We start from the raw sequence: 24,952 nt of genomic DNA on the forward strand, positions 1-24,952 counted from the left end.
ATAATGTAATTTTGTAAATTTTTCTGTCAAACGAATTTGAATCATCATTCTGCAGTGTCGCTCTGTGGGTACTGATGTGAACCAGTTGTGTTCTTAGGTTTTGACTGGTACTTTGTTGTACTGACCCACACTGACACCTTGTGGTCAAACCATATTACAAACGTCATCATGCAAAAGATTTTCAGCAATATAAAGCAATGAATTACACTGTTAATCACAAACCAGATAGCTTATAGGCCTGCGTACATCATATACTGTATGTTTAAAAGTCAGTATACAACATATACACAATGTGCCAAATCACAAATGAAAAAAAGATTGTATTATTACATTTATAATGAAATTATCTAATAATGGTCCACAAAGGCTTTTCTTTTAAATAAAAAAAAAGTCAAGCTAAACTTAACTGTTTCTTTCATGTCATATTGTCAGCTTAAATATGTAATTAATTGTAGAGATGATCCAATTGTATGCTGCAATTACAGGGAGTGTTTCATCAGATGTCTTTCATCCTTCCACATGTGTATCAGAACCAAGCAAAAGCATTTTGTCTCCTCATGATACTGTGGCTTTAATTACATCACATTAATTTTTATTTGCCATGGCATCAATAAATGCACGTGACGCAGGGAAAGGTCAGAGACAAGGACGAGGCAGAAACGGAAAAACAGAAACTTCAAGAACAGCGGAGTCATGTTAATGTGATTTTCTCCAGATGGTGTGTTCGCTCCATCCAGAGAACAAGCCCTGGAAACCCAGATCCAAGCTGTAAACGTGACGGATTGCATGGATCACATTACCGTAAATATTCTAAAGTGGAAGAAGATGCATGACTGCCCTCCATACGTTATCCTTTGTTTTCTCCAAGAATAAAATTCACACCTTATAGAGGGTTTTTAGGAAACACACCGATTGATATTTGGAGAAAATAAAACGCAGATCTGCAGCAACGTCTTTTGTTGCTGTGGTTTTACACATAAATATTCTACACATAAAAATTGATAAAATCCTTATAATTCTCAGACATTATTTTATTCCCATGATTCTTGTCCTGTCACACAAATAACTTCCATGGTGGTCACTGGAGGTGAACATTTATCAAATTCTTTTATGTGCTTTGCTAATAACTTCGGCTCCCAAGTCAATGAAGTGGAGTAGAAGTATAGAGTAACATGTAATGGAATTGTCAGGACGTTTGAATCATTTCCATCTGGTCATTAGTTTAAGGTTTCAGCAGTGAGGACTAAAGGCACTAAATCTTCCTTTGATTCAGAAGCAGTGGATCTGACTCAAGTTGTACTTTTTCTTAACCGGACTGTCATAGAATTTGAGCCGTGTTGCCTACAGGGAGATTCTCCCATCTGCCTCCTCAGGGAAGGTGTTACTTGTGTCTGTTATCTTGTCTGTGCTTTGCTGTGTTGTGTGATTGACCATTACTGCTTTTGTTTTTCATTGCTGTTTTATAAACCGATGTCACTTGGCTGTATTACCAAATTTTGCCTTTCAGGATAAAAAAGACAGACTTACTGATTGAAGCACATCAAAATTTAAAACTTGTGCAACTGTAAATTGCATGTGAATACACCAAGACATCTTGCACCACTGGCCGAAAAAAACCCTGATAAGATATCACAAAATCCAATTTCGCCCAAAAATGTTAGCTTTGCCTTTTTCTTTTCTGTTCTGTCGAACGTCCAACACGAAGCTCAAATGTCGGAGCTTACCAGCTGCCCGTAAAGGCAACACCATTAACTTCTACGAGGAATTTCACTGCGCTTCTACTCCAAGTATTAAGGACAACCGTCTAGGAGGTTCTGTACGTGGCAGCGACCAAAACCCCTCTCTGTCCTGTTCGTAACCCCGTCAACAAGTCAAACAGTGTCCTCATACCAAAGTGTGACGTTACTCTTTAAAACCCAAGAGAATAAAGGTAAGAAAACATTTAAAAATTGCATGTAATTAGCTACAAAGGCTCTTCTTTACATCACTGGAAGGAGGCTGAAACGTTGAGCTCGCGTGCCTACTGAACATGCTGGGATGGTTGTCAATAGCAAGGTCCAACAGGTTTTGGGTTTTTTTTTTTTTTCTTTTATCAGAAGGGTAAAGTGACACTAGAGCTGTGTGGCACCGAGGAGGTGAAGTAACAGCGACTAGTCATTTCGTGAGGTCTGTGTTTATTTCCGACATGTAACGTTGTAGCGCGCGACTCGGCGAGACTGTGCGGTTACAGCGTTTCACAGCTTAAAGAGGAGAAAGTTTTGAAACTGTGTAAACTTTGTGGCAGAGCATCTCCGACAGTGTCGCTCACATGACGTCGTTTGAGCACGTTTTGCTCTCTAAAACAGATTTTTTTTGTGTTTTTCGCGCAGTAAATATGAGAAATGTGTGCACATGTAGCCTACCGGACACAGTGCAGGACACTGAGAGACCCAAAGAGCTGAAGGCTGGTAGAAAGTTCTTGAAACAACTGTCTCGTGCTGACGCAACAGGCACGGCCACCATCCAGCCGGAGATGATGAGCAGCAGGTTTTGCTTCTGCTCGTACCCGTAGTTTTACCCAAAGTCAGCTGACAGTCAGTCAGGTTTAGACCTTTTTTTCCCCCCTGAAACAGTCGGTTTACACATAGCAGTGTGTTAAAAGTAAGGTCTGTGGATTTTAGCCTAATGAGGGCAGTGCCTCTGGAGGACTTTTTTGAGTGTAATATTATAGCTGTGAGCAATGTGAATAAAATGTGAAATTTCAAAGATTAATATCGCTAAAGCTGCAACTAACAATTATTTTCATCACTGATTAGTTTGCAGATCATTTCCTTGATTAATCCTTTGAGCTATCAAATCCTGAAGCACAAAGCTGCGTCATCAGCTCTCTTGTATTCCAAATGTCTTGAATTTCCAGTGGTTGATCAACATCAATGGTTTGTTCGGAAAAGACACTGGCTTTGTCCTCCTTTAGAAGATAGTATAAAATGTCATTGTACACACAGTCCCAGTTTAAAGTGTTGCATACATGCCAGGTGAGTGTTGCCCTGCGGGGATTTATATCTGGCACAATGGGAGTAATTGTAGGTAGCAGCCATTGAATGGTACATAAATGTATGTCAGCAGTAACTGGGCTGTGAGGCAGGTGGCATGAACACTCAGAGGATGATGTGCAAGAGACCAGCAGAATGCAGGGCGGCTTTATTAAGCCATATGTCATTTGCAGCCAGTGTCCACTCTGATTGCGTGTTTTTATTATAAATATTGAATCAGTACTTGTAATAAATGCCAAGAAGATTTATATTTCAACATGTGTGTCTTTTGTAGACATTATTTAAACTGTATTTGTATGAGCACTCAGTGTTTACAGACCAGAGAGGCTTTTGGAGGTGGATGGTGAGTTTGTATGCTCTTGCACATAGAAAAAAATCTGTGTGTGTGTGGTTGTGTAACGTCCATATGTACACTTGCTTATGCCAAAACTTAAACATGCATCTCTGAGTCTATCTCTTCATCTTAATGCTCAGTCTGAAACAAGTCACACTGTGTAAACACGGACCGTGTGGTATGAACATGCTTATCTACTAGGTAGAGATGAACATGTTAACAACAGCGGCTGGTTACAGATTACTGGTGTTACCGCAGGCTGGCTGCGACGTTGGAATGGTTTTCCCTTAAAGTAATATTGAATATACAGTCTATTTTTAGTTGCAATATGACTTCAGATGTTTTTCAGCTCTGGTTTTATCTGAGACAGATTTGCTTTTAAGTCAGCCACATATGGTCAGCAGATATCTTGGAAAGCTCTTTTTTTAAAATATTTTGCCATACTCAGAGATTTACTACACTGTCCTTCCTTCCTGATATATATATATTTTTTAGTGGACAGGTTCAACTGAACTACGTTGGAAATTCTCACTTCTGTTGTCTCAGAATTAGGGAAATTGCTTCAAGAACTAGAAATGATGCTCTTTATTCACCCCTCATGTGATGTTTAGTGGAAGTGAAAGTCAAAGCACATTTTTGTGCACATGGTGTGGCATAGCTTAAACGGTAAGTGGAAATTAGGACCCCTTTTGTCTTATGAAAATAATTTATCAAAATTTCACAATACTGTCATTAAAACCTAAGATCTTGAACGTTGCATTGAGTGTTACAGATTTTATTTTAGTCACAGACACAGCAACAGCAAAGATGAGCTTCAGGTTTGAAGTTGAAATAGTTTTCTTTGCTGGAGGAGAGTTAAAGCTTCGGGGACTGACAGTGATTGTCTGAGCATGTTCACAGCCTGTGGATACTGCACATGCATATACTGTATGTGGCATATTATGTAACAATAATGTATCTCTCTGTGCACGTGTGTTAGCATGCCTGTCTGTATTTGCGTGGGATGTGCATGCCAGTCCTGTGTACTGATTAACATCAGTCAGAAGAATACCTGTTCAGCATCAACTATTTGCTGCTTATCTCAGTGCTCCATTTGTCCTTGTGTTCAAGGACTTGGCAAGGATCTCCTCTGGGGACTACAGTGTTCTGGTATACGACACCCATTCTTCATTAATATGCTGTAGATAGTTGCTTTTTTACTTCCTGTTAGTTTTATCAAAACACTTCAATTTGCTCTTTGCTGCCAAAATGTAATGTAGAAACACTGTGAACTTTTCCAAACTCTTTCAGACTCTTAGGAGCGAGTCTGAAAGTCTGGCTCTGTCACCTGTTTGAGTTAAATAGTTCCATATTTTGTTCTGGGAACCACTTTTGTGTGTACAGGAATACAATCTTTTTTTTTTTTTATTAACATGTTATCTGTTTGAATCTGTTGAATTTTCCAGTGAGGTTTGAAGCCCTCAAGAGCCAAGCTGCAGTTCAAGTTCAGTCTTTCCTCATCTTTCCCTTTTCACATGCTTTGTCCTGTACTCCTACTCACATCAGTGCCAGTACTTTTTGCTGTTTGGCATTGTTCTTGTTTGGATTTCTTATGACATTGTATTTTTTCAAACTGCCTGGGAAAAGAGATCATTTTTATCAATAATAACATAGGCTTTATCCTTTTATCTTGACATATGTTTCAATCCGTTTTCCCTCAAAACTCAAACAAGATGTATTTTAATAACTCCCCCAGTTGGCACTTGTGTGACCCAAGACAGCTGCTACTTGGACCAGCCAGGCTGTGTTCCATGGATTTGTTGTCAAGCATGGTCCAGCTGAACTGGAGAACAAGAAGAAGAAGAAATGAGGAAAAAGAAAGAAGAACATTTACACTCTGACTAAACTTTCTTCTTAGAAACCCTTGCCCCAGTACAGACCTTGGATCCTGACTGCGTTGCCAGAGAGTGTTTTTCTCTGGTTCTTTATCTCTCTCATGGAACTACACCCCATTTTAAAAAAAAACAATCATTTGGGAAAATTTAATAGTTCGCTAGAAAATAGCAGAGATCCTGGGGGTTGTCATCATCATTCAGTTCAAGCACATTTTGCTCCAGCAGACCACAATACGCTTCTCACTGTTCTCACAACCAATGAAGAAACAACTAAGTGTTGTTACAATCACTTATAAAATGTGAAACACAACGTATGTCACACTTTGATGTAGAGCAAAGTTTGCTGCTTATAAAGCTGATTCTCTTGTAAACGCATCAGCAGATGCACTGAGTACATTTCTGCTCATACTGATTACAGACAACCATTATTTGTTTTCAGTTTGAGGAGAGGCTGGATTAAAAAAATACACCTGTGCTGTCCTGTTCTCTCATGACCTGTCATACCATATCCTGTTCTGTGCTCTGCCCTGTGATATTCGCCAGACTTGCCAGAAATGCCAGGCAAAGGTCAAGACCAGGGAATGCTTGGTAGAAAATGTAACAGGCCCTTTTCCAGGAATGCGACAAGGGCGTTAGAACCTGCAACGACAGGCAGGACTGTGTTTGGGCTGGGTAATCGCACAGAATGTAAATTATAAGGAGAGAGATTTGGTGCTTTCATTTGTAGTTTTGGACTGTGGTGATAGTTATCTGGACTGGCACTCATCAAGTAAACAAAAAGTGCTCCTAGGTTACTTACTGGAAGCTAAAGTAGCATTAGTAGGAATATATTTCGCTGAAAAAAAAAAAGGGCTTGGGAGTTATTTATGAGGCTTTTGTCAGGATGGAGTGGAAGTTATCATTTGAGAGTGAAGGATGTCTCTGTTTATGACACTTAGAAAACTAAACTTAAATCTGTGGTGTTTTCTTTTTTCAGTGGTTGTGGTGTACAGTCAACACAGAAGACCTATTAGCTGATCCTACTCTAGTTGAATGCAGGAAAAACCCCATTACATACAGGAAATAGCAACACTTGCACACGGTTGAAAGCTGATTTTTTTTTTTTACATCAACAAATGCAAATCAGACACAAGTTACTGTTTACTTAACCTACATTTTGAGTTAGCACTGCTTCAGTCAGTATGCATATCTGTTTCTTGTTGTGTTGGTTGCCCTAAATGCGACAGAGTTTTGCCACTGTATATAGTTAAAGCAATTCTTTGGCACTGATGTTCTGCGTTCATGGTTGAGCCCAGTCTGTGCACCATGTGCACCCAAGCCAACTGATCACAACGCTCATGCATGCATAACCAATGTGTGTTTAGTCTTTTCAACAATCATGTTAGGTGGTGGAAAATTAATGAGTATGCATGCCATGGAACCTGCTCCATTGCGTCACAGTCGTATTTTCTTCTGTTTAATTCAACTTAGTTTGTAAGAGTTTTGCCCTATCTCTATCTAATTAGTGAAAAGAAGCTTAAATCTATTTAGTATCTTCGAAGAGGTCAGATTTTTATTTTAAGTGTAGTGTTCTCTATTTCCACATGTGTGGAGTATGTGAGTATGTTTGTCCTGTCATACCTGCTGGCGTCTCCCAACAAGTTAGAACAGCTCTGCTACTCTCCTACACCATGAAGGAGATGGGGTGAATTTTCTGTGTTGTGAAAATTGATAAAGTGCTTTTATTCTCTGAATTCTGGTCCAGTCATATTCTGAAATGTTTGATAAATAGACACTGGTCTATATTCTCACACCCGTTGTGGTATAGTCCAGCACAATAACTGTAATTGCACATGCTAAAGTTGACTCTTTAGAAATGTGAGAGTCAAATAAATTGCAGAAGGAAATTAAAAAAAAAAAAAAGAAAAAAGCATTGTTATAATAGAAGACTTGCAGGACAGAAACACCCAGGAAAGTCGAATTAAAAGTCACAGTGACCTGCTGTATGTTTTAAAGCCATTTCACAGCCCTTTGCTAATAACCCCTTCTGTTGGTTAGTGCCATATGGTGTGGTTGTCTTGAATGTTTGGCTCATTAAAAGTATCCATTTGTCACAAATAAATGAAATTTACAAAGGACTTCACAAAGGATCCTCTGAGCACTGATAATGTCATTGGCAAACAGCTGTGTTGTTGTTCAGCTTTTTTCCTTGAAGCATGTTCACTGACATTTGCCCTTGGAATGTGTACGTGGTTTGATGGTTAACTTCCTCTTCGACATTGTGTTTGTGTCTCTGTGTTTTAAGGCTCAAGCTACATTTCTTCTTAATGCATTAACTTTTTCATAACGTCTTTTGTCATTAACAGAAAGTTGTACTTGTTGTTGTCTGTCATGAAAGTGAAATGATTTCATTGTGCCCTGGAGCAGATTCCTCACCAAATTACAACAACACTGACAATTCAGGTGCCACTTTTCTGCCTCAGATCTTCTGTCTCACTAAGCCTTTGATTAGATGCCGATGCAGACAGAAGTGTGTGTGCGTGCGCTTGCATGTAGAAGTATGTATGCGTATGTACTGTGTGTGCACAGAGTCAGGAGTAAGCAGTCATTACTGAGAAGTGATGTGGTAAAAGCAGGATTAGACGAAATCCAAGAGTAGAAAGTGGAGCAAGTGTCACTTTTCACCTAAAATGACAAACAAAGCTGGTCTCAGTGCTGGACTGTGAGCGGGGAGTTTCTGCCAGGTGATACATCATTGTGTAGTCTTTCAGTTTTTCAGCTCCAGCCCTGTTGTTGGTTCTGCTGGAGCTGAAAGTCCACGCAGCTCATGTTCCTTTCGCCTTAGATAACACTATTACTCATTTGAAAGGATGAATGCCAGTGAAGGCAATGTGGCAAAGTCTGACAAGAAAAATACAATAAATCCATAAGTAATGGGCTTTATACAGCTGTCTGAACTGAAACTGCCAATGATAGCAGTGTAACTGACTGTTTAGTGACTGCTTTCTAATAATTATTGAAGCTGTCACATGTTAAATAGAACTTTACATGTATGTTCAGTATGTGAAGGATAAAACCTGTTGTACTTGGATTGATTTTAACGTTTGTAAAGCAAATTACTTGTGAGTTTCTGCAGTGCAAGCTCTGGTTTATATTCTTACAATGGACACTGAGATTTATGTAGTCATATCATTTGTCAGGAACATTTTTCATGAGGTATCTGGTGACCATGTTCAACTCCACACTAGAACAGACAACGAAAAGTAAAATGCATTCATGCTGAATTTGCACGGACTAGATTTTTTTTCATGTGCTTTGTGATTTTTATCATATAAATATTGTTCATATGGCTTCATCTGCAAATTATGAACGTTTTATTGCAAAAGAACATTATTCGTTTCCCACACTGTCCTTTTATTATTCTTTCATAATGAAAACTGGGCATAGAGGCCAATATGACAGCAGGCCTCCCAGCAGGCATTAGTGACTCATTTATAGGAAAAGTACTGGAAACTTTGGTTATTGTTAGACCATCAGTTAATTTAGTATGGAAACACAGCATCATTGCATAAACTGTTGACTCAACATTATGCAAACTGCAAGTTTGTTATATGTGTGGTTTAAGAATAAGAAGGACAATTTTGTGATTGAAATACTGTTTGTCAGCCGTTGAAAGCAAAACACAGAGCCAATTATGGAAGGACATGGTATCACCAACTATATAGGAGTATTTTGCGACATGGAAAAAGTTTCGGTTGTGTGAATCTATTGTGACCTGATGTTTCTCTTTGCAGGTTATTGAGAAGGACAATGAGGAAGTTCCTGTTTTTCATCTCGTGGGCTCTGCTCTGCTGCTGCTGGACCACACAGGCAGAGATCTTCACCTCTATAGGTGGGTGTGAAGAACTATATGAACTTTTTACTATCTTGTTTTTGTACAGTCAAGACTGACAGTTAGTCTGCTTCCAGCTTTCATTTGGTCCATTGTGAGAGTTTCTTGATTCAGAGTGCTTCTGCGAATATCCAGTTTTACAACTGTTACCAAATGTGAAAACTGGAGAACCAAGAGGACCACTGATGCTGTAAGAGAAACCGAGATTTTTGTTAAGCTGGGCCCCCATGGCCCAAACACATGTGAAAATTCCCAGAAGGACATCAGCCTTTACACATACTCATGTTCTGGATCTCTTGGATTGCCCAACTGGGGAGCCGATCTGCAGCTGGAAGCATGGATCTGTTCTGCTCTGCCCTCAACCATAATGGTTATACTGGTTGTCAGCAGCACCTGGGAGAGTCCTTTCCACCAAGGAGACAGATGTACCTTGCCCAGAGATTTGATTAGTGCAAAATCACCCAAGTGAAATGGATGAATAGGCTCCAATGATGGTTCTCTCCCTGTGAACATGAGGTTGATGAGGTCTCAGTCCTCCAGTTGCATAAAAGGACATGCAACTAGCACTGGCACTGTTGCAAGACTCTGAGTTATCTGTGCCATCAAGGCTGGTCCTCTGTCACTGTTTATTCCCTGCATCCTCTCTCCTATTGGGATATGCTTGTGTACTAGAGGCAGGTTGATATTTTTGCCTTGAATTTTTACTCTTAGAATCTTTTGCTGGATCATTCACAGATTTAATTTTAACTTCTGCTGTGGACAACAATGAAAGTGTTTCTTTATTCCTCATCCCTGGCAACCCCTGAGAATCAATCATGGTTTGGCATTTTCATGGAATTGTTTACCATGCACACAACACCCCAAAAGTCTGAAAGGCTCATGGGTGAGCGCCCCGCCTCATTTGCTGAGTAATTACTCGCCTTTGCTGAGTAATTCTATACAATCTAAGTCCCACAGTTTGTGGCTAAAGATTTAGCTTAAGTCAGCCAAAGTTTGAGGCCAACAGTGGTACCAAAATACATTTTATAGGTTTTTAAAGTAAAGAACAGCTGTGACTCTCACTGTTCTGATTAAATTTAATTAAATTCAAATTCAGTTTTTTGATTAAATAAAGCAAGATAAAAGCATTAATTAGTGAAGCCTCAGATTTATTGATAATTTTCCTTTTTTTCTTAGCTAAAAACCTGCAAATTATCTGAAACTGTTCGCATGAATTCTGAATTCTTCAACTCTCACTCATCTGCAGTATCTGTCTACCTGTCTGTCTTTCTGCAGGCCAAATGACAGACCTGATCTACACAGAAAAGGAGCTGGTCCAGTCTCTGAGGGAATACATAAAAGCAGAGGAGTCCAAGCTTGCTGCAGTCAAAAGGTACATTCTGAACCCCGTGACTTAAAAACAACCCACCTGAAAACTAAGTACCTTTATTCAAGTGCCATACTTAAGAACAGTTTTGAGTTACCTGTGCCACTTTATACAACTACTCCACTATATTACAGAGAGAACATTGTTCAACTCATCTACAATTATCTGAAAGCTACTGCAAATCACTTTGTCACGTTTCAGATGTCTCTGAGTTGTTAGCACTTACACCAAAGATTGTTTTTTTCCCTCCAAAGGTTTCATTTAAACAGTTTGAAGTCAGAAGAGGTAAAATTAGCCAATATTTTGCAAAAAAAAAAAAAACAATTGGAGAAAAGTCTGAAAAATGAATGAAGATTTGTGCAAAACCTTTGTGACCCTTTGGAGCGGCCCAACCCCTGTGCTGAGAACAACTAGACTTAAGCTACCATAATTCTGATGTTGTCAGTTTAAAACCAGGTCCTCTCTGATGTCCTATTATGTTTCATTTGTGATATGTAGTAAGAGTTACCATGGTAATGCTCTTGAAATAAAAAGGTCTCTCTTTGGATTAAGGCATTAAAATCATCTCAATATCACTGACATATTTGATAAACATTATGAATATCTGTTTCAATAACAAGCCCGATAAAGTACATAAAACATTTACATCTGTTCCATCAAGGATCAACAAAGCAATGTGTTCGTATCAACTGTGATTTTAACCATTTAGTGTTTAGGACTGTGGAGTTTTATCACAAGAGCTGTAACATTTTTATTTAATTTATGTGGTCTAACACAACTTTAGTCTCTTTTTCCTTTAGATACTTTTGAAGGTTGAATCAATGTGCAGAAATATCTAGAATGTATACAAAGTCTTTATAACATATACTATATTTGCGTAATTATTATAACTATAATTATTACACTTATTACGCTAGTAACAACACTTTGCTTGTCTGTCCTGTAGCTGGGCCAGTAAACTGGATGCTCTGACCAGAGTGTCCACCTCCGATCCGGAGGGCTACCTCGCTCACCCAGTAAATGCCTACAAACTGATGAAGAGACTCAACACAGAGTGGTCTGAAGTGGAGAGCCTGGTGCTTCAGAACCCCTCCGATGGTAAGAAAATCTTCCTGAGTGAAGGAAGGCTGGACAAGTATGTCCAGTGATCTAGCCTTGCTTGGAGCATTAATGTTTTCTGTGTGATTAGTTATAATACCACCACTCCATCTAATTAGCAAACTCTGTGCAGATAGGGCAAGACACTATTTCTGGTTTTGCTTTATTGTGGAAAATTGACTCCTGCAATAAATATGAGGGTTAGGGTTAGGGTTTACATCAGTTTATGCTACCGTGGCTGAATCTGAATCTGTTAGCCCCCGATTTTACCTTCCTGTTGACACTGCATTCATTCCACCTTAAAATACCTCTCCACATCGTAAAGTGCATCTGAAGGGAAGCATTCACCACTTTTTCTATGGTGCTGCCATCAGCATGAGCAGAGAGAGTGAGTGGTCAGCGTCCAATAAAAAATGCGGATGTGAGCAGTGTGATTACAGCTTTGACTCCAGAGTGGAAATTTCTGCTGGGCTTCTGCCCAGATACTCTGCACCCTGTGTGAACAGAGGGAGAGCAGAGGGTGTCATGTTGTAAATGCAGCTGTTCCTCATCTCCGCATGTTTTGGCCATGTTCTCCCTTTGTGTGTGTGTGTGTGTGTTTGGACCTAGAAGTGTCAGCGTGTTTAGACTTTGGTCCAAGTTTGTGTGAGGCAGATAGACTGAGAATGAGAGTCTGTTGTGGGTGAATCTGTATACGTGGCTATGAGTCAGAGAAAAAGACAGTAGAGACTGGATTTAAACCTAATAAACATAAGTAGAGAGCACTTTAGTCACTTTAGTGACTTTACACTTTACAATCCATAGTACATGCATAATACTTGTTGACCAATTTAGTATACTGTACTACATTTGATTATTTGGTACGGGCAACATAAGGATAATATTGGTCACACAGACTTTTGTCTGAGGACAGAACACAGGCTCTTAATTATTTACAGAAAGTCTGGAAAGGCAGGAAAGTTGGTACTGACTGTGTGTTATAAGCCTGAATACATCAAAGATTTTGGCTACACCTTTGTTGTCTTTGCTTTCATGAATATTTTTGATTGCAGATACGGTAGGACAGGAAAAGAAAATTACAAAGACAATGGCCCAGTAGAAGAAAGAGGGTGATTATTGCTAAATGTGTTTCAATTTGATAAAGTAAAATCAGTATAATTTGTCTTTCACTTCACTGTAAGAGGAAAATTGACACAATCTTGAGAAAAAAAAGTAAAGTATTTAAAAGGCTTAAATAAAACTATGGGGCCTTATGTGTTTAACAGATATAAATGGTAGTCTATTGAAACACCATTGTTTTGTATCAGTGAGTGATACTAAATAACCAACTTGACTTGATTGTTTAAAAAGCATGAAAATTTGAGTGATTTGTATTTATTTCCATGAGTTTACTCCTGGAAATTAGTCCTGTTGCTATGAATGATTTTAGTGCTAAGCTGCTAATTTATTGCAAAGTTAAACATTTAACATCCTTTGGTTAATTTGGTGATTCATTAATTCACTTACATGTTTTTTATAATAAGGCTAAGGTTAAGTTTCCAGCATAACCTTTTCTTACTTTCTCTTCAGGTTTCATTTCCAACATGTCCATACACAGACAGTACTTCCCAGATGAGGAGGATGAGACGGGTGCAGCCAAAGCGTTGATGCGTCTTCAGGACACGTACCAACTGGATTCTGAGGCTTTCTCAAGAGGAAAGCTGCCAGGTAACCAAGTGGTTATGTGAAAAAGCATGAATATGTTAAGAGGGATAGCGTAATGCACACATTTATAAAAGAAAGAGTGCACCCACCCATAGTGATTTTTTTTAACTGGTGTGTTTATATTTCACTTCTTGTGAAAACTGGTTGGAGTTTTGCACCTCCTGACAGTGCATTTTTGTGAAATTAGGTCATATTGACCAGTCCTCACTTCTTCAAGAGTTTGGGTTTGAGTTCAGACTTAACGTTACTGTTAGTCTGAGGTGGTGTTGGAGTTAAGTGTAAGGTTATTTTACAATTATTACTTTGTTTCTGGGACATAACTGGATTGAGGATTAACTTTGTATGTAGTTAAGGTTCTAATGACTGAATCAATCACAGACCTAAGAACCAGTATGCAGTACTGACTTCACCATGGTCTTGTTTTATCCTACTAGGAGCCACCAGAGTTATAAATCCTTAAACTGTACACATCAGGGCTTTAAGATAATAACTAATTATGAATAATCACTTGTTGAGACCCACTTGAAGTGTTGTTGTTGAAGTGTAGTTATGTTAAGGGTTTAGGGTTAGCCAGGTTTGAACTGCAGGCCCATTCTAGTGGCATCTAGATATTATTTGGATACAACACAGGTATGGTGCAGATTTCAGTAAGTATGTGTTTGTGTTCAGGTAAAGAGGCATTTTTTGTCTGTTTTTGAGTGCACTGCAAATATCAGTGTTAGCAACACGTGCTTCACAGAAAAAAACAATAAGCTATGTTTGCAGGAGTTGCTCAAAGCCCATCTTCTTATTCCTAATCCAAGAACGTTTCACTAAAATAAGAAAAACTCACACTCTGTGATAATGCATATGTCATGAAATATGTCATGAAAAGAATGGGATTTTTTGACCATTAAAATGAGAGTACAATATGGTCAGTATTTAAATTCAGTGAATCCTATCTCAGGTATACACTCCAATGCCATGCTGACCGTGGATGACTGCTTCGACATGGGGAAGACGGCTTACAATGACGCAGACTATTATCATGCTGTGCTATGGATGCAGCAGTCCTTGAAGCAGCTGGATGCCGGAGAGGAAGCTGTGGTTTCCAAGGCGGAAATTTTGGACTACCTCAGCTACTCGGTTTACCAAATGGGAGACCTTCCTCGAGCCATAGAGCTGACACGCCGGCTGGTGGCTATTGGTAAGGTGCAACTTAGGCGAGTGTACTGACTGAAGCAGTGTCCAGGCTGATACACATTACACATAATTACACAATCATTTATCTCAGCATGGGCCTCATTATTTGGCTTTCTTGTAACCATAAATAATGGGTGAATGGGTCCATTTTTGAGAAACTAAAAAAAGCACATTTAACGTGTTTAAGAAACACAGTTGAATTTCCCAGTTGCCTCCCATAATACAGAGACCGGTTAACTGACCAATACAGCCACAGTCTTCCTCAGTGCTATAATTGATGGGTTGTCTTCTTGCTGTTTCACTAATCACTACAGTCCACCCTCCTCTCACTGCAGTGGTGTTCTGTGTTTGCCAGAGCAGCAGGGTGTGGTTGTTCCAGAGTAATGGCCGGCGGTTTCTAACTGTTATTTTAGTCTCTGCATCAAGAGCTGTCGAAAGCTTCAGGGCATCTTTTTCGAGCTGTGGTATGCTTGTTTACTTGCCAATTGAAATGAATTGAGGCAGAGCAGATTCAGCAGACATAGACCTACTTTGTGACATCAAGTGCTACAAACACTGAAAATGTAGAACAAAGCGTACTGAAACAATAAAGATCAAGCAAATGAAATCTTACAGTTTTTGTACAGATGAAACAAATGAGATACAGCCTGTTAATTAGTGAGCTTCAGAGACACTGGTCGGCTGATTTTTACCTGTGAACAGAGCGACCCTCGCTTTTCCCCCCTCTTGTTTCCAGTCTTTGTGCTCTTTTTGCTAAGCTGATCAGCTGCCGGTTCCAGCTTTATATTGAACAGACAGTTATGAGAATGGTATCAGTCTTCTCACCTAACTCTGAGCAAAACTGAGAAAATGATATGTTTCTACTATTCCTTTAAAAATCACCATTAAAAAATACAGTGGCTTTCAATGGTTTAAAATAGCTCCAAAAGTAACAATCGAACAAAAATGTACATAACTTATGACAACACATTAAGGTTACTGTACTTTTGGTGCAAAGCATTTCTCCTGCATGGGAAAAAAAAACTGGGGGGCACATCATGTTGCTGCAGTTGCAATTGCAGGATTTCAGTGTATTTGTAAACTCCACAAGATGTATGTTCTTGTTCTGTTATCCAACTCTGTTGCTTTAGTATCTCAAACACTTACCAAAGGACATGAGGCAGACACTAAGGATTGACAATGGTGTATGAAGTACTTAGATTGTTAAATAAAAGTAGCAATACTGCACTATAAAGTACTTTAGTACAAGTAAAAGCTCTGCATTAAAAATGCTATTCAAATAAGATATATATCAAATAATAAATACTTATGTAGGAGCCTAAAGTTGTACTCAAAGTCCTTTGGCCCTTGTCAGTGTGATATTATTGTACTATTAAATCATTATTAACTTATAAGCAGCACTTTAATGTTGCAGTTAATCCATGTGTCAAACATTTAAATACTTTATATACTGTCAGTTAGTGGTAATATGTTTTGTATTAACTTAAAAAATAACTGTTTTTTATTGCTGTTCTGTTATGTGTTGTCTTTAATTAAACCATACAGTACATGGCTCTAAACAAGCTAGAGAGGTAAAACACATCAAGATTTGTAGTGCAATTATTTTCTTTTTATTTAAAATCAGTTGTGGTTAACTGCTTCTCTGTTGAGATCTGAGCCACCACCAACCACATTTTTCTTGTACTGACAGACCCCAGCCACCAGAGGGCAGGAGGAAACCTCCGTTATTTTGAGCGGTTATTGTCCAAGCAACTCAATGAGCTGAACCAGGCTTACCAGCCTGCCTCTGAGGAGCCCATCCAGCTGGGAACCTACAGCAGGCCTAAAGACCATCTCCCAGAGAGAGAGGCCTACGAGGCCCTCTGCAGAGGAGAGGGGATTCAAATGGTGAGACATGAAGAGAAAAATAAAGGCATGTTGAGAATTAGTTGGGATGTAATGTCAATATCTGTAGCAGAAAGGCAATCAGAACGTGATTTTTTTTTTCTGCATATCTGAAGAGTCAACGTGTTGTACCTGATACTTTGATCATATAAGTGAAGTTTATTTTCATGACAATACAAATTTGGTCAACATTAGTTTAAACTGAGCAGATATATCATTTTGATATTAGAATGACAAACAATACAGTGTCATGTTAGGCTGCTTTTCTTGCCTTTTGTTATTAGGTAAGGCTTTTCACAGTTAGAGCTTTAGCAAGGAGTCAAGGAATATATTTTATAGCAGTGCAGTGACACAAACACAAAATATACCATCACCATCCTGAAAATGTTAAAGTTTAGTCAAACAGTGATGAAAAAACAGGCTTTTAAACACACATTTACATGTATTTTGATATTGGCTTATTTATTACAAATTAAAATTAAAAACCTATATGGGTGCAGGAGTATCAGCAACTCATCTTCTTGTAAAATTACATTTTGCCAGCAGAGGGCAGTCAAAATAAATCTCAAGCCTCTCCCAATATGATGGCCATGAATGCATTCTTTGCCATAATTCTTCTTCATCTGAAGAATTATCTGCTTCTGATCTGTTAAATTGATTAAACTGAAAAACTGTATACAAATTAGAAAACAAAGTTTATTATTTTCTGCTTATCTTGTATATCGTACCAGAACGAAGTGAGGCGCAGCCGGTTGTTCTGTCGCTACCAGGATGGTAACAGGAACCCTCGTCTCCTGCTGAAGCCCATGAAGGAAGAGGATGAGTGGGACAGCCCCCACATTGTACGATACCTGGATATACTGTCACATGGGGAGATCGAGAAGATTAAGGAGCTGGCTAAACCCAGGGTGAGACATGAAGCAATGAATACATAATAATTTTTTAAAAAGTCTGCACTTAAGACATAAAAGAAAATTCAAGAGTAATGTTACATTTACAGAGATGATGGTACTAAAAAAGCTTATCGACACCGAAACTATACAGTCACATCTTACGCTGATAACTAGAACATCATTGTTTCTTTGTAACAAGAATGTAGAAAAACTAAAAGAAAACAATATAAGTAATGTTAGATATACGGCTTTTTTGTAGTATAAGATTAATAAAGGAGAGTAAATTAAGATTTTTTTCTTTTTTTGTGCACTTTAAATGTTATACACTTATTTCCTTCCTCTGCGTCTATTTTTTAAGCTTGCCAGAGCCACTGTCCGTGATCCCAAAACAGGCGTCCTGACCACAGCCAACTACAGAGTATCAAAAAGGTAACTCACTCAGGGGAAAAGTTTCCTGGGTACCCTCTTGTGGGTTTCAGTTGTCAGTACGCACTTTGAGCTCATTATTATCAGGTTTTATTATTTACTCATATTGATAATACTTTTTGCAGCGTAAACCAAGGTACTCTAACCATTTACTGTATCACTTTTTGTATAATTATGGGTATGTTTTGGTAAAACGGGTAAAAGCTAAAAATAATCGGCCTCATACAATACGTAGGCCCCTGATAAAATCAGAGGATGCTGTAATGGCAAGGGCCACGAACTGTAGTCAGCAAAATGCAGGTAGGTGGGATCAGCTAAAAGGGAGACTTGGCAGGTAGGACATTAATAAGTTGGCTACAGGTGGCAGCAGGTTTACAGGTTTCTGTTAACAGGAATGATCGCACCACTCGGGAAGTAAAACAACATAGACAGCTGGCCAAGACTGATTCTGAGCTATTGATACAGAGACTTATTGCTGATGAGGAGCATGTGAAAAATGACAGAAACTAGAAGGCCCAATCCCCAGTTTCCACTCCGCAGGCATTAAGCACTGAACACTCAAAGACTTAAGTTAATATTGGGCTCTAAATGTTATTTTAAAGAAATGAGGCACTATTTTATGACACGCTGTTACATACAGATGTTGTCAGATGTCAGTTGTCAGATGCTGTTTCAACAGTGTTGATTACTTATATTGAGACTATATTTTTGGCCTCCTTTTTTTTTTATGATAAATGAAAACTAATTCATTCTTTTCAGAAGTGGATTCATACTGACCTGTATTTTCCAGACTCCCACGTCAAAGAACACTAATTGTTAAGAAGTTGCATGCATGTGTGCACTCTACTGTTTGCTCACACATGTGCACATTTTTGTTGTTTTAGTGCTTGGTTGGAAGAAGAGGACGACCCCGTCATTGCCAGAGTCAATCAGAGAATAGAAGACATCACAGGCCTTACAGTCGACACTGCAGAGTTGCTTCAGGTAATGTAATACATACCACAGAATTAGATCAAATTACTACATCATCATTTCGCATATGGCACAGAAATTTGACACCTATTCCTCTAAATGACATTTATATTCATCTAATTAATATAAATAAATACCCACAATATCAAGTCAATTCATGTCATGTCATCTTTGGTCAATGGCTGAACAGGTTGCTAACTATGGAGTTGGAGGACAGTACGAGCCACATTATGACTTCTCCAGGGTGAGTTCACTTGTACGATCATGTGTGGGTGTGAAAATTTAAGTGACGTCACTTAATGTGCTTCCCACTTTTCCTAACATATTCTCAAATGTCCCTGAGTTTTTGGAGACCTGAACTATGTTCTCTGAGTGTGTTATTTCTGGCAACCATCTATGAGTTTCCTGTGATCTATAGCTGCATGCCATCTGCAGCTGTCTGGTGTTTTGCCACAGAATGACTGATTTTATTATAGATAATAGACCTACAGAGGCGCAAAGGGTTATTAAAAAACAGTCTTCTTGTGTTATCATATCAGCTCAACTGAGGGTGAGAAAGTGCAAATGGTAAAAATGATAAATGGTCATTGTCTTTTGTGTTATCTTTATGTCTATATATACATTATGTGCTATTAATCATATCATTTAAATCTATTATTTTTAACTTCAATAACAAATAGATTTTAGAGTAGCTTTTATTTGATGTGAGAGTGATTGAGTGCCCTTAGTGGCGGGTTCCTGATGTGAGTCTTTTTGGTGATGGGTTAAACATTATAAACATCTGTTGCAGCGTCCTTTTGACAGCAACCTCAAGGTTGATGGAAATAGACTTGCTACCTTCCTAAACTACGTAAGTACATGTGTGTGCGAGTGTGCAGTGTTATCATCATGTATTTTTACTCTTGAATTTTATCTTTATAGAAAGATGAGCCTGATGCTTTCAAAAGATTAGGCACTGGAAATCGTGTGGCTACTTTTTTGAACTACGTAAGTACGTGCATCCAGTCGCCGTTGATTGAAGGCCGGGGTTGGCAGTCACCTGAAATCTACGCTCCATCCCTCTTTTGTTTTAGCTTCATGGGCATAAGCATAAGCTCTGGTTCAATCTTGGACTTGGATTGATTGACTTTCATAAAATTACAACATTTTGGGGACAGAACACCCTGAGAGTGGTTCTTGATAAATATTCCATCATCTGGATGACTGAGAGGCCTTTCAGCCAAATATTTAGGAGTAAAGTTTTTTTTTTCTGTCAATCAGTTCCAGTACATATTGTGGAGAGTTTTCTTGGCCATTCCCCATTAACACACTTAGTTAGGCGGCACTCTTTACCCTTGTTAACACTGGGCTGTACAAAATAAAATTACACTCAACAATAGATAAAACCTTTTGCTTTTAGGTTTAGCATGTAGTTGGATTGTCTTTTTTCCTGTTCAGTTTGGTGTTCACTGTGGTGCATGATGTGGATGTGCGTTGGTAGATTATTGATGTACAGTATATGATAAATGTAAAACCTCTATGAATAAACAAGTTTAAGCTGAACACAAGATCATCATCATCATCTTCAACTGCTTATCCGGGGCCGGGTTGTGGCCGAACACAAGATATGAACTGGATATAACAGGACGGAAAACAATGAAACCCTCGATTCCTGCAGGGAAATTACTGTCCAGAAGCAGCAAATACAACAGAAATAAGATGAAGCAGTTGAATTTTATTTATCAAAACATTGCAGAAAGAGTTAGAAAAAGTGAAAATGTAATAACTACAATGGTGTAGAATATTTATTTTTACACTGAAACATAGCACAAGGAAAACATCTTGAAAAGTGGTAGTACATTACATATTTTGGATAATAGACTATAACTCCAGATCAACAATTATGTTATTATGGGGCACTACTTACAGTCACAGCTAAGTCACACGATATGGGTTTTTGTCTTATATTAAATTGAGTGTGAAACAACTGATGGGTTTAACAGAAAATTCCCTTTTCTTCTTTTCAAGTTTTTCTTCAGTCTTGCTTGACCTCCCTCACCGTTCTGCACATAACCAGCTTTCCTACAGTCAACTGTTGTGTGTAGAAGTTACTTGTCATTTTGCATCCCTCATCATGCTGTTCACGAAATAATTCATATATTTTTATAATTTACAGACATTAAAAAAAACCTTTATGGGTAATTCTATAACTGCTATTTATTTGTCAGTTAATAAGCTTGCATTGGTATTTAGGTAAATATGTATTCCCATCAGCAACATGCATTTTGTATGTTGATTTGTTGCTTTGAAAGGTGAAACAAATGTTTGTTTTGCTAAGCCACAAGCGCCGATGTGTTTTGAAAAATATTTGTCCTTCGAAGGAAAATGCAAAGAAAGTTTCCAACCAGTTGTTGTTTTCTCAGATGAGTGATGTTGAGGCGGGAGGTGCCACGGTCTTCCCTGACTTTGGAGCAGCAATCTGGCCTAGAAAGGTGATAACAACAGTGTGTATGTTTCTCTGTGTGCATGAGAAGAGTGTAGTGTCATCTCATAGTTTCATGAGTTTATCTTATACTGCTAGTATCCTCAGTGGGAAAATAAATCTTCACAGTGTTTGTGGCTGTTTAAGGCCCAATGTGCTGACAGTAGCTATTACAGTAAGTCATGACACAATGATTGAACATCTCATATGAGAGGCAATTTGTCAAAGACATCATTTTTTAGTTAAAGCTGATGGGGAGTAGATGTTTTTCTTTCATGAAAATGTCTTTTGGACTCTCTAAAGTGTATCAGAAGTTTTTACTCATGGTAGTACAAGTTGATCTGAGTAAACAGATACATATTTTTTTTTTCACTGGCCAATCAACAGAGCTGTGATAATAGGCCCAGGCATTTTCCATGCTTCTTCATGCTGCTGTCTTGTTTCACCTGCGCAGTTTTTGTTTTTTTTTTGGGGGGGGGGGGGTTTGTTTAGTTTTTTTTTTTTTTTACAATATCCTTGTGCTTTTTTTGCCAAGCAATAGCATAGTTGTCAAGCAGCCAAAATTCACTACACAGGATTTAGTATATTGCTGCAATAAAGCGCTCAGCTTGAAGCCAGTGCAGGTCTTTTTTTATCCAGCATCTGTCTTATCGTGTGTTGGATCTTAACGTTCCTTCTCTCTTGTGCATGCCAGATGTTACCATCATTTTTTTGCATGTTTTATTTCTCCACAGGGGACGGCAGTGTTCTGGTATAATCTGTTCAGGAGCGGGGAGGGAGACTATAGGACCAGGCATGCAGCTTGTCCTGTCTTAGTAGGAAGTAAATGGGGTGAGTCAAAGTTCATATTGAATGGGAGATTCAGTTCATAGAGGGCCAGTTCATATTGAATTGAATGGGATTAGAAAACTACATACATATATACATACTACATACAGTAATAATCGATTTTAAGATATAGATTTTGCGCTTTTTGAGTATGTGGATAAAGAAAAACAATAATTATGCTTTATTGCACTTTATATTGCTTTTGCTGCTTTTAGCATAATAATAAGTTGAAAATTGTACTTTGGTGCTCCAGATGTCCTGCCTGTTTTATTTGATGGCCTCTCTCAGATTTTCATTCAGTATTTCAGACTTTTATTTCATACTCTCATTCACTCTTTTCAGTTTCAATCTGGTAATGGTAAGGACAGAAAATGTTAGTAGAAAGCTGTAATAAAAAGCACATTTGAGCATTGTGCTGGACTAAAAGAAAAGGCTTTCCCACAGATGTTAACTAATTTTTACTTGTCACATGATTTTTAGTGGGATAATAAGTGGGCCTGTCCGTTCTAATATCTGCATGCTTAGGTGCGGTTTTGCCAGACAGATTCATTTGGTGGTGAGCTGATTGGCAATGATTACAGAATTGAATGAATTTAAAAACTTGAACAAGGAAATTTGCCAAACACTGCAGCTTAATCATGGGTGTCAGTGGTGGCATATTGGGGTGAAACACACCACTGTGAAGAGATTCAAGATCTTCACAGTTCAGGTTCTTCTAGAGGCACATTTAAATCAATACACAAACTAAAATGTTTTGGGAGAATGCCTTTACCACATGCTGACAAGGAAAATTTTGGCAGTGAAGGTTTATAGTGTTTCTTTTATTCAATTACATAGGCTTTACTTAACTGGCTTGCCTATTTTTGGTCCTCACGTTTGTTTTTGTTTTTTGTTTTTTTTCCTGTTTTGTCAGTATCAAACAAGTGGATTCACGAGCGAGGACAAGAGTTCAGGAGACCCTGTGGCCTGACAGAAGTGGACTGAAGTTTGACCCACAAAAAAGGAACATGCTAAACACACTCACACACATACACATACATGCAAGTGTTTCCTCATCTTGCCCGCACGATTAACAAATGCTTTATGATGAAATTATGACACTGGTATGGGAGGTCTGGATAGAGAAAATAAATATAAAAGATGTGGAGCTCAGGTTTCTGTCATGCATCCGCACACCACCTCACTCGATTAAATAAGTGAATTAAGTCAAGAATTCCATTTAAAATATGCGTACCTTTTCTTAAAAAAAGAACGCCTATCAGTTCAACCTTGTTTTTTTCTGTATACACACATTTTATAGTCATTAAAATTCACCTCCAGAATTCAGTCAGTGGTAGATCCACTGCCAAATCTTCCCATTGATACTAAAAACTAATACTTGTGTCGTTTGGATCTCAGGTGTCCTACAGTTTGTCCCTCAGAAAGCAACTTTTAACTTTTCAAAGTTTAAGCATTAGCATTAGTGGTTATACAGTAAAGCTTGTAGAAACTGTGCTAATATCTTTGCTGTTTAAACACCAAAAGACAGAGGATCGTGTGACCTTGCCAAAGAGTGTCAGAGCAGGTTTTTAAATTCTACAATTGCATATTTCATAAAGAGAAGGGGAAAAACATTTAACATTTTTGAAAAAGTTGTAGTTTAATTAATAATGAAAACTGTGTTTTTGGTAATGTACTTTTTAAACCCAGTTGTGGACTTTGTACTACATTCACTTATTACAGATTACACCCGAGTTAACCATTACCTGTTCTATGTAATTTTATGGTATGAAAACATTTTCAAGTTGTTTTGCAACTTTCTGAGTAGAACTGAAAACCTGTTCATACATTTTTGGCTGGCAACTATCAGAAATATCACTTTGGATCCAAAATAAATCTATGGGCTGATATTGGCTCCATATAGAGGGTCATTTGGGAAGCAGTCTAAGAAAAACAACTTCTCTCTGTTGGTTATTTTAAACAAAAATTAAAGATTTTGAGCAAATATTAGGAATGTCACAGGAATGCCATTCAAACGGGTTTATGATGTGGCCACACCTCTTGAACTTTTTGCTGCTCAGCATGCAGCCCTGGGTCTTATAGCAGTTACACAAAGGAATGTCTCTAGTAAAGCATGTTAATGTATTTTAGACACAAACTGGCGTTAATACTGTATCTTCATTGCTAACAGCCTTATTTTGTGATTAAAATGACACCAGTTTCCTTTCATTTTCGTCATTATCATTTGCATCCAAAGTGTTTTCCCGGTTAGACCAGAGAGATAAATACAGTTCCTCCAAATCATCTCCAGGACATTTTTATTTATGTAGTATTTAAATTATTACACTGTTGTTACACTGTGTGCTCCTTCTACAAGATGGAAAACAAGCAAGTCAATAAACAGTGTCTTTTATTAAAATGTTTTGTGCTTACATGGTTTCTCAAACTGCCCTCATTACCCAGCATTTATCAGTCTAAATCTAAACTGGATCCATTTTCTGTGACCACAATTTTCGTACAAATGTGACAATGTGGCTGTATTGGTCAGTTTTCAGGTTTAAGTCCTGATTAATTTGTAAAGTCTGCACCGCATTAATTCATACTAATAATGTGCTGTAATATTGACCAGAATACCTGAAACCGTAGGCAAAACAAAGAAGCATAGTCTGATATTGAGTATACATAGCTTTTTAGTAAATGATCTTAAACGTGTAGGCCCACCGGTGTGGTTACCAGTGGTATGCTGAGGTAATAGCTTGGTGTTGAATCGAGAAAATAGAACAAAGTATAAATCACTATAATGGCAGAGGGATCTCTAGTATATTTCCTGGAAGCCCTTCACAGTGTACACTCTTGCTTAGCATCAAGTAGCTGTGTCAGTCAAATTCTTGCCCCTAGCAAGAAGCCTTGTCCTACCCTATTAAAGTTATAGTATCTTATTAGCGTATTTACAGTAGTATCGTAAGTATGTGAAAATGCATAGCTGGAAGCAGATCTCTCTCACAGGAATGCCATTCAAACGGGTTTATGATGTGGCCACACCTCTTG

General features: G+C 38.3%; 1 protein-coding gene across 3 annotated transcripts; it reads left to right on the plus strand.

Annotated features, from left to right (window-relative positions):
- Positions 1–1,794: 1,794 nt before the first annotated feature.
- Positions 1,795–24,317, plus strand: p4ha2 (procollagen-proline, 2-oxoglutarate 4-dioxygenase (proline 4-hydroxylase), alpha polypeptide 2). Of its 3 annotated transcripts, XR_005895060.1 has the most exons (17): positions 1,795–1,930; positions 9,014–9,111; positions 10,387–10,483; positions 11,424–11,575; positions 13,145–13,282; positions 14,226–14,465; positions 16,152–16,348; positions 17,077–17,253; positions 17,597–17,667; positions 18,549–18,648; positions 18,827–18,880; positions 19,427–19,486; positions 19,558–19,623; positions 21,039–21,107; positions 21,832–21,928; positions 22,839–23,919; positions 24,021–24,317. XR_005895060.1 is itself a non-coding variant. In XM_041052066.1 (16 exons), the coding sequence occupies exons 2-16, from the start codon at positions 9,030–9,032 to the stop codon at positions 22,907–22,909; spliced, it is 1,671 nt and encodes a 556-aa protein (XP_040908000.1). In that variant the 5' UTR covers positions 1,795–1,930; positions 9,014–9,029; the 3' UTR covers positions 22,910–24,317. The 3 variants fall into 3 exon arrangements, 2 of the variants coding, with proteins under 2 accessions (XP_040908000.1, XP_040908001.1); XM_041052066.1 differs by having other exon boundaries at positions 22,839–24,317; XM_041052067.1 differs by lacking the exon at positions 19,427–19,486 and having other exon boundaries at positions 22,839–24,317.
- The last annotated feature ends 635 nt before the right edge of the window (positions 24,318–24,952 follow it).

The sequence above is a fragment of the Toxotes jaculatrix genome, chromosome 12 (assembly GCF_017976425.1).
Source record: "Toxotes jaculatrix isolate fToxJac2 chromosome 12, fToxJac2.pri, whole genome shotgun sequence".
Lineage (NCBI taxonomy): Eukaryota > Metazoa > Chordata > Actinopteri > Toxotidae > Toxotes > Toxotes jaculatrix.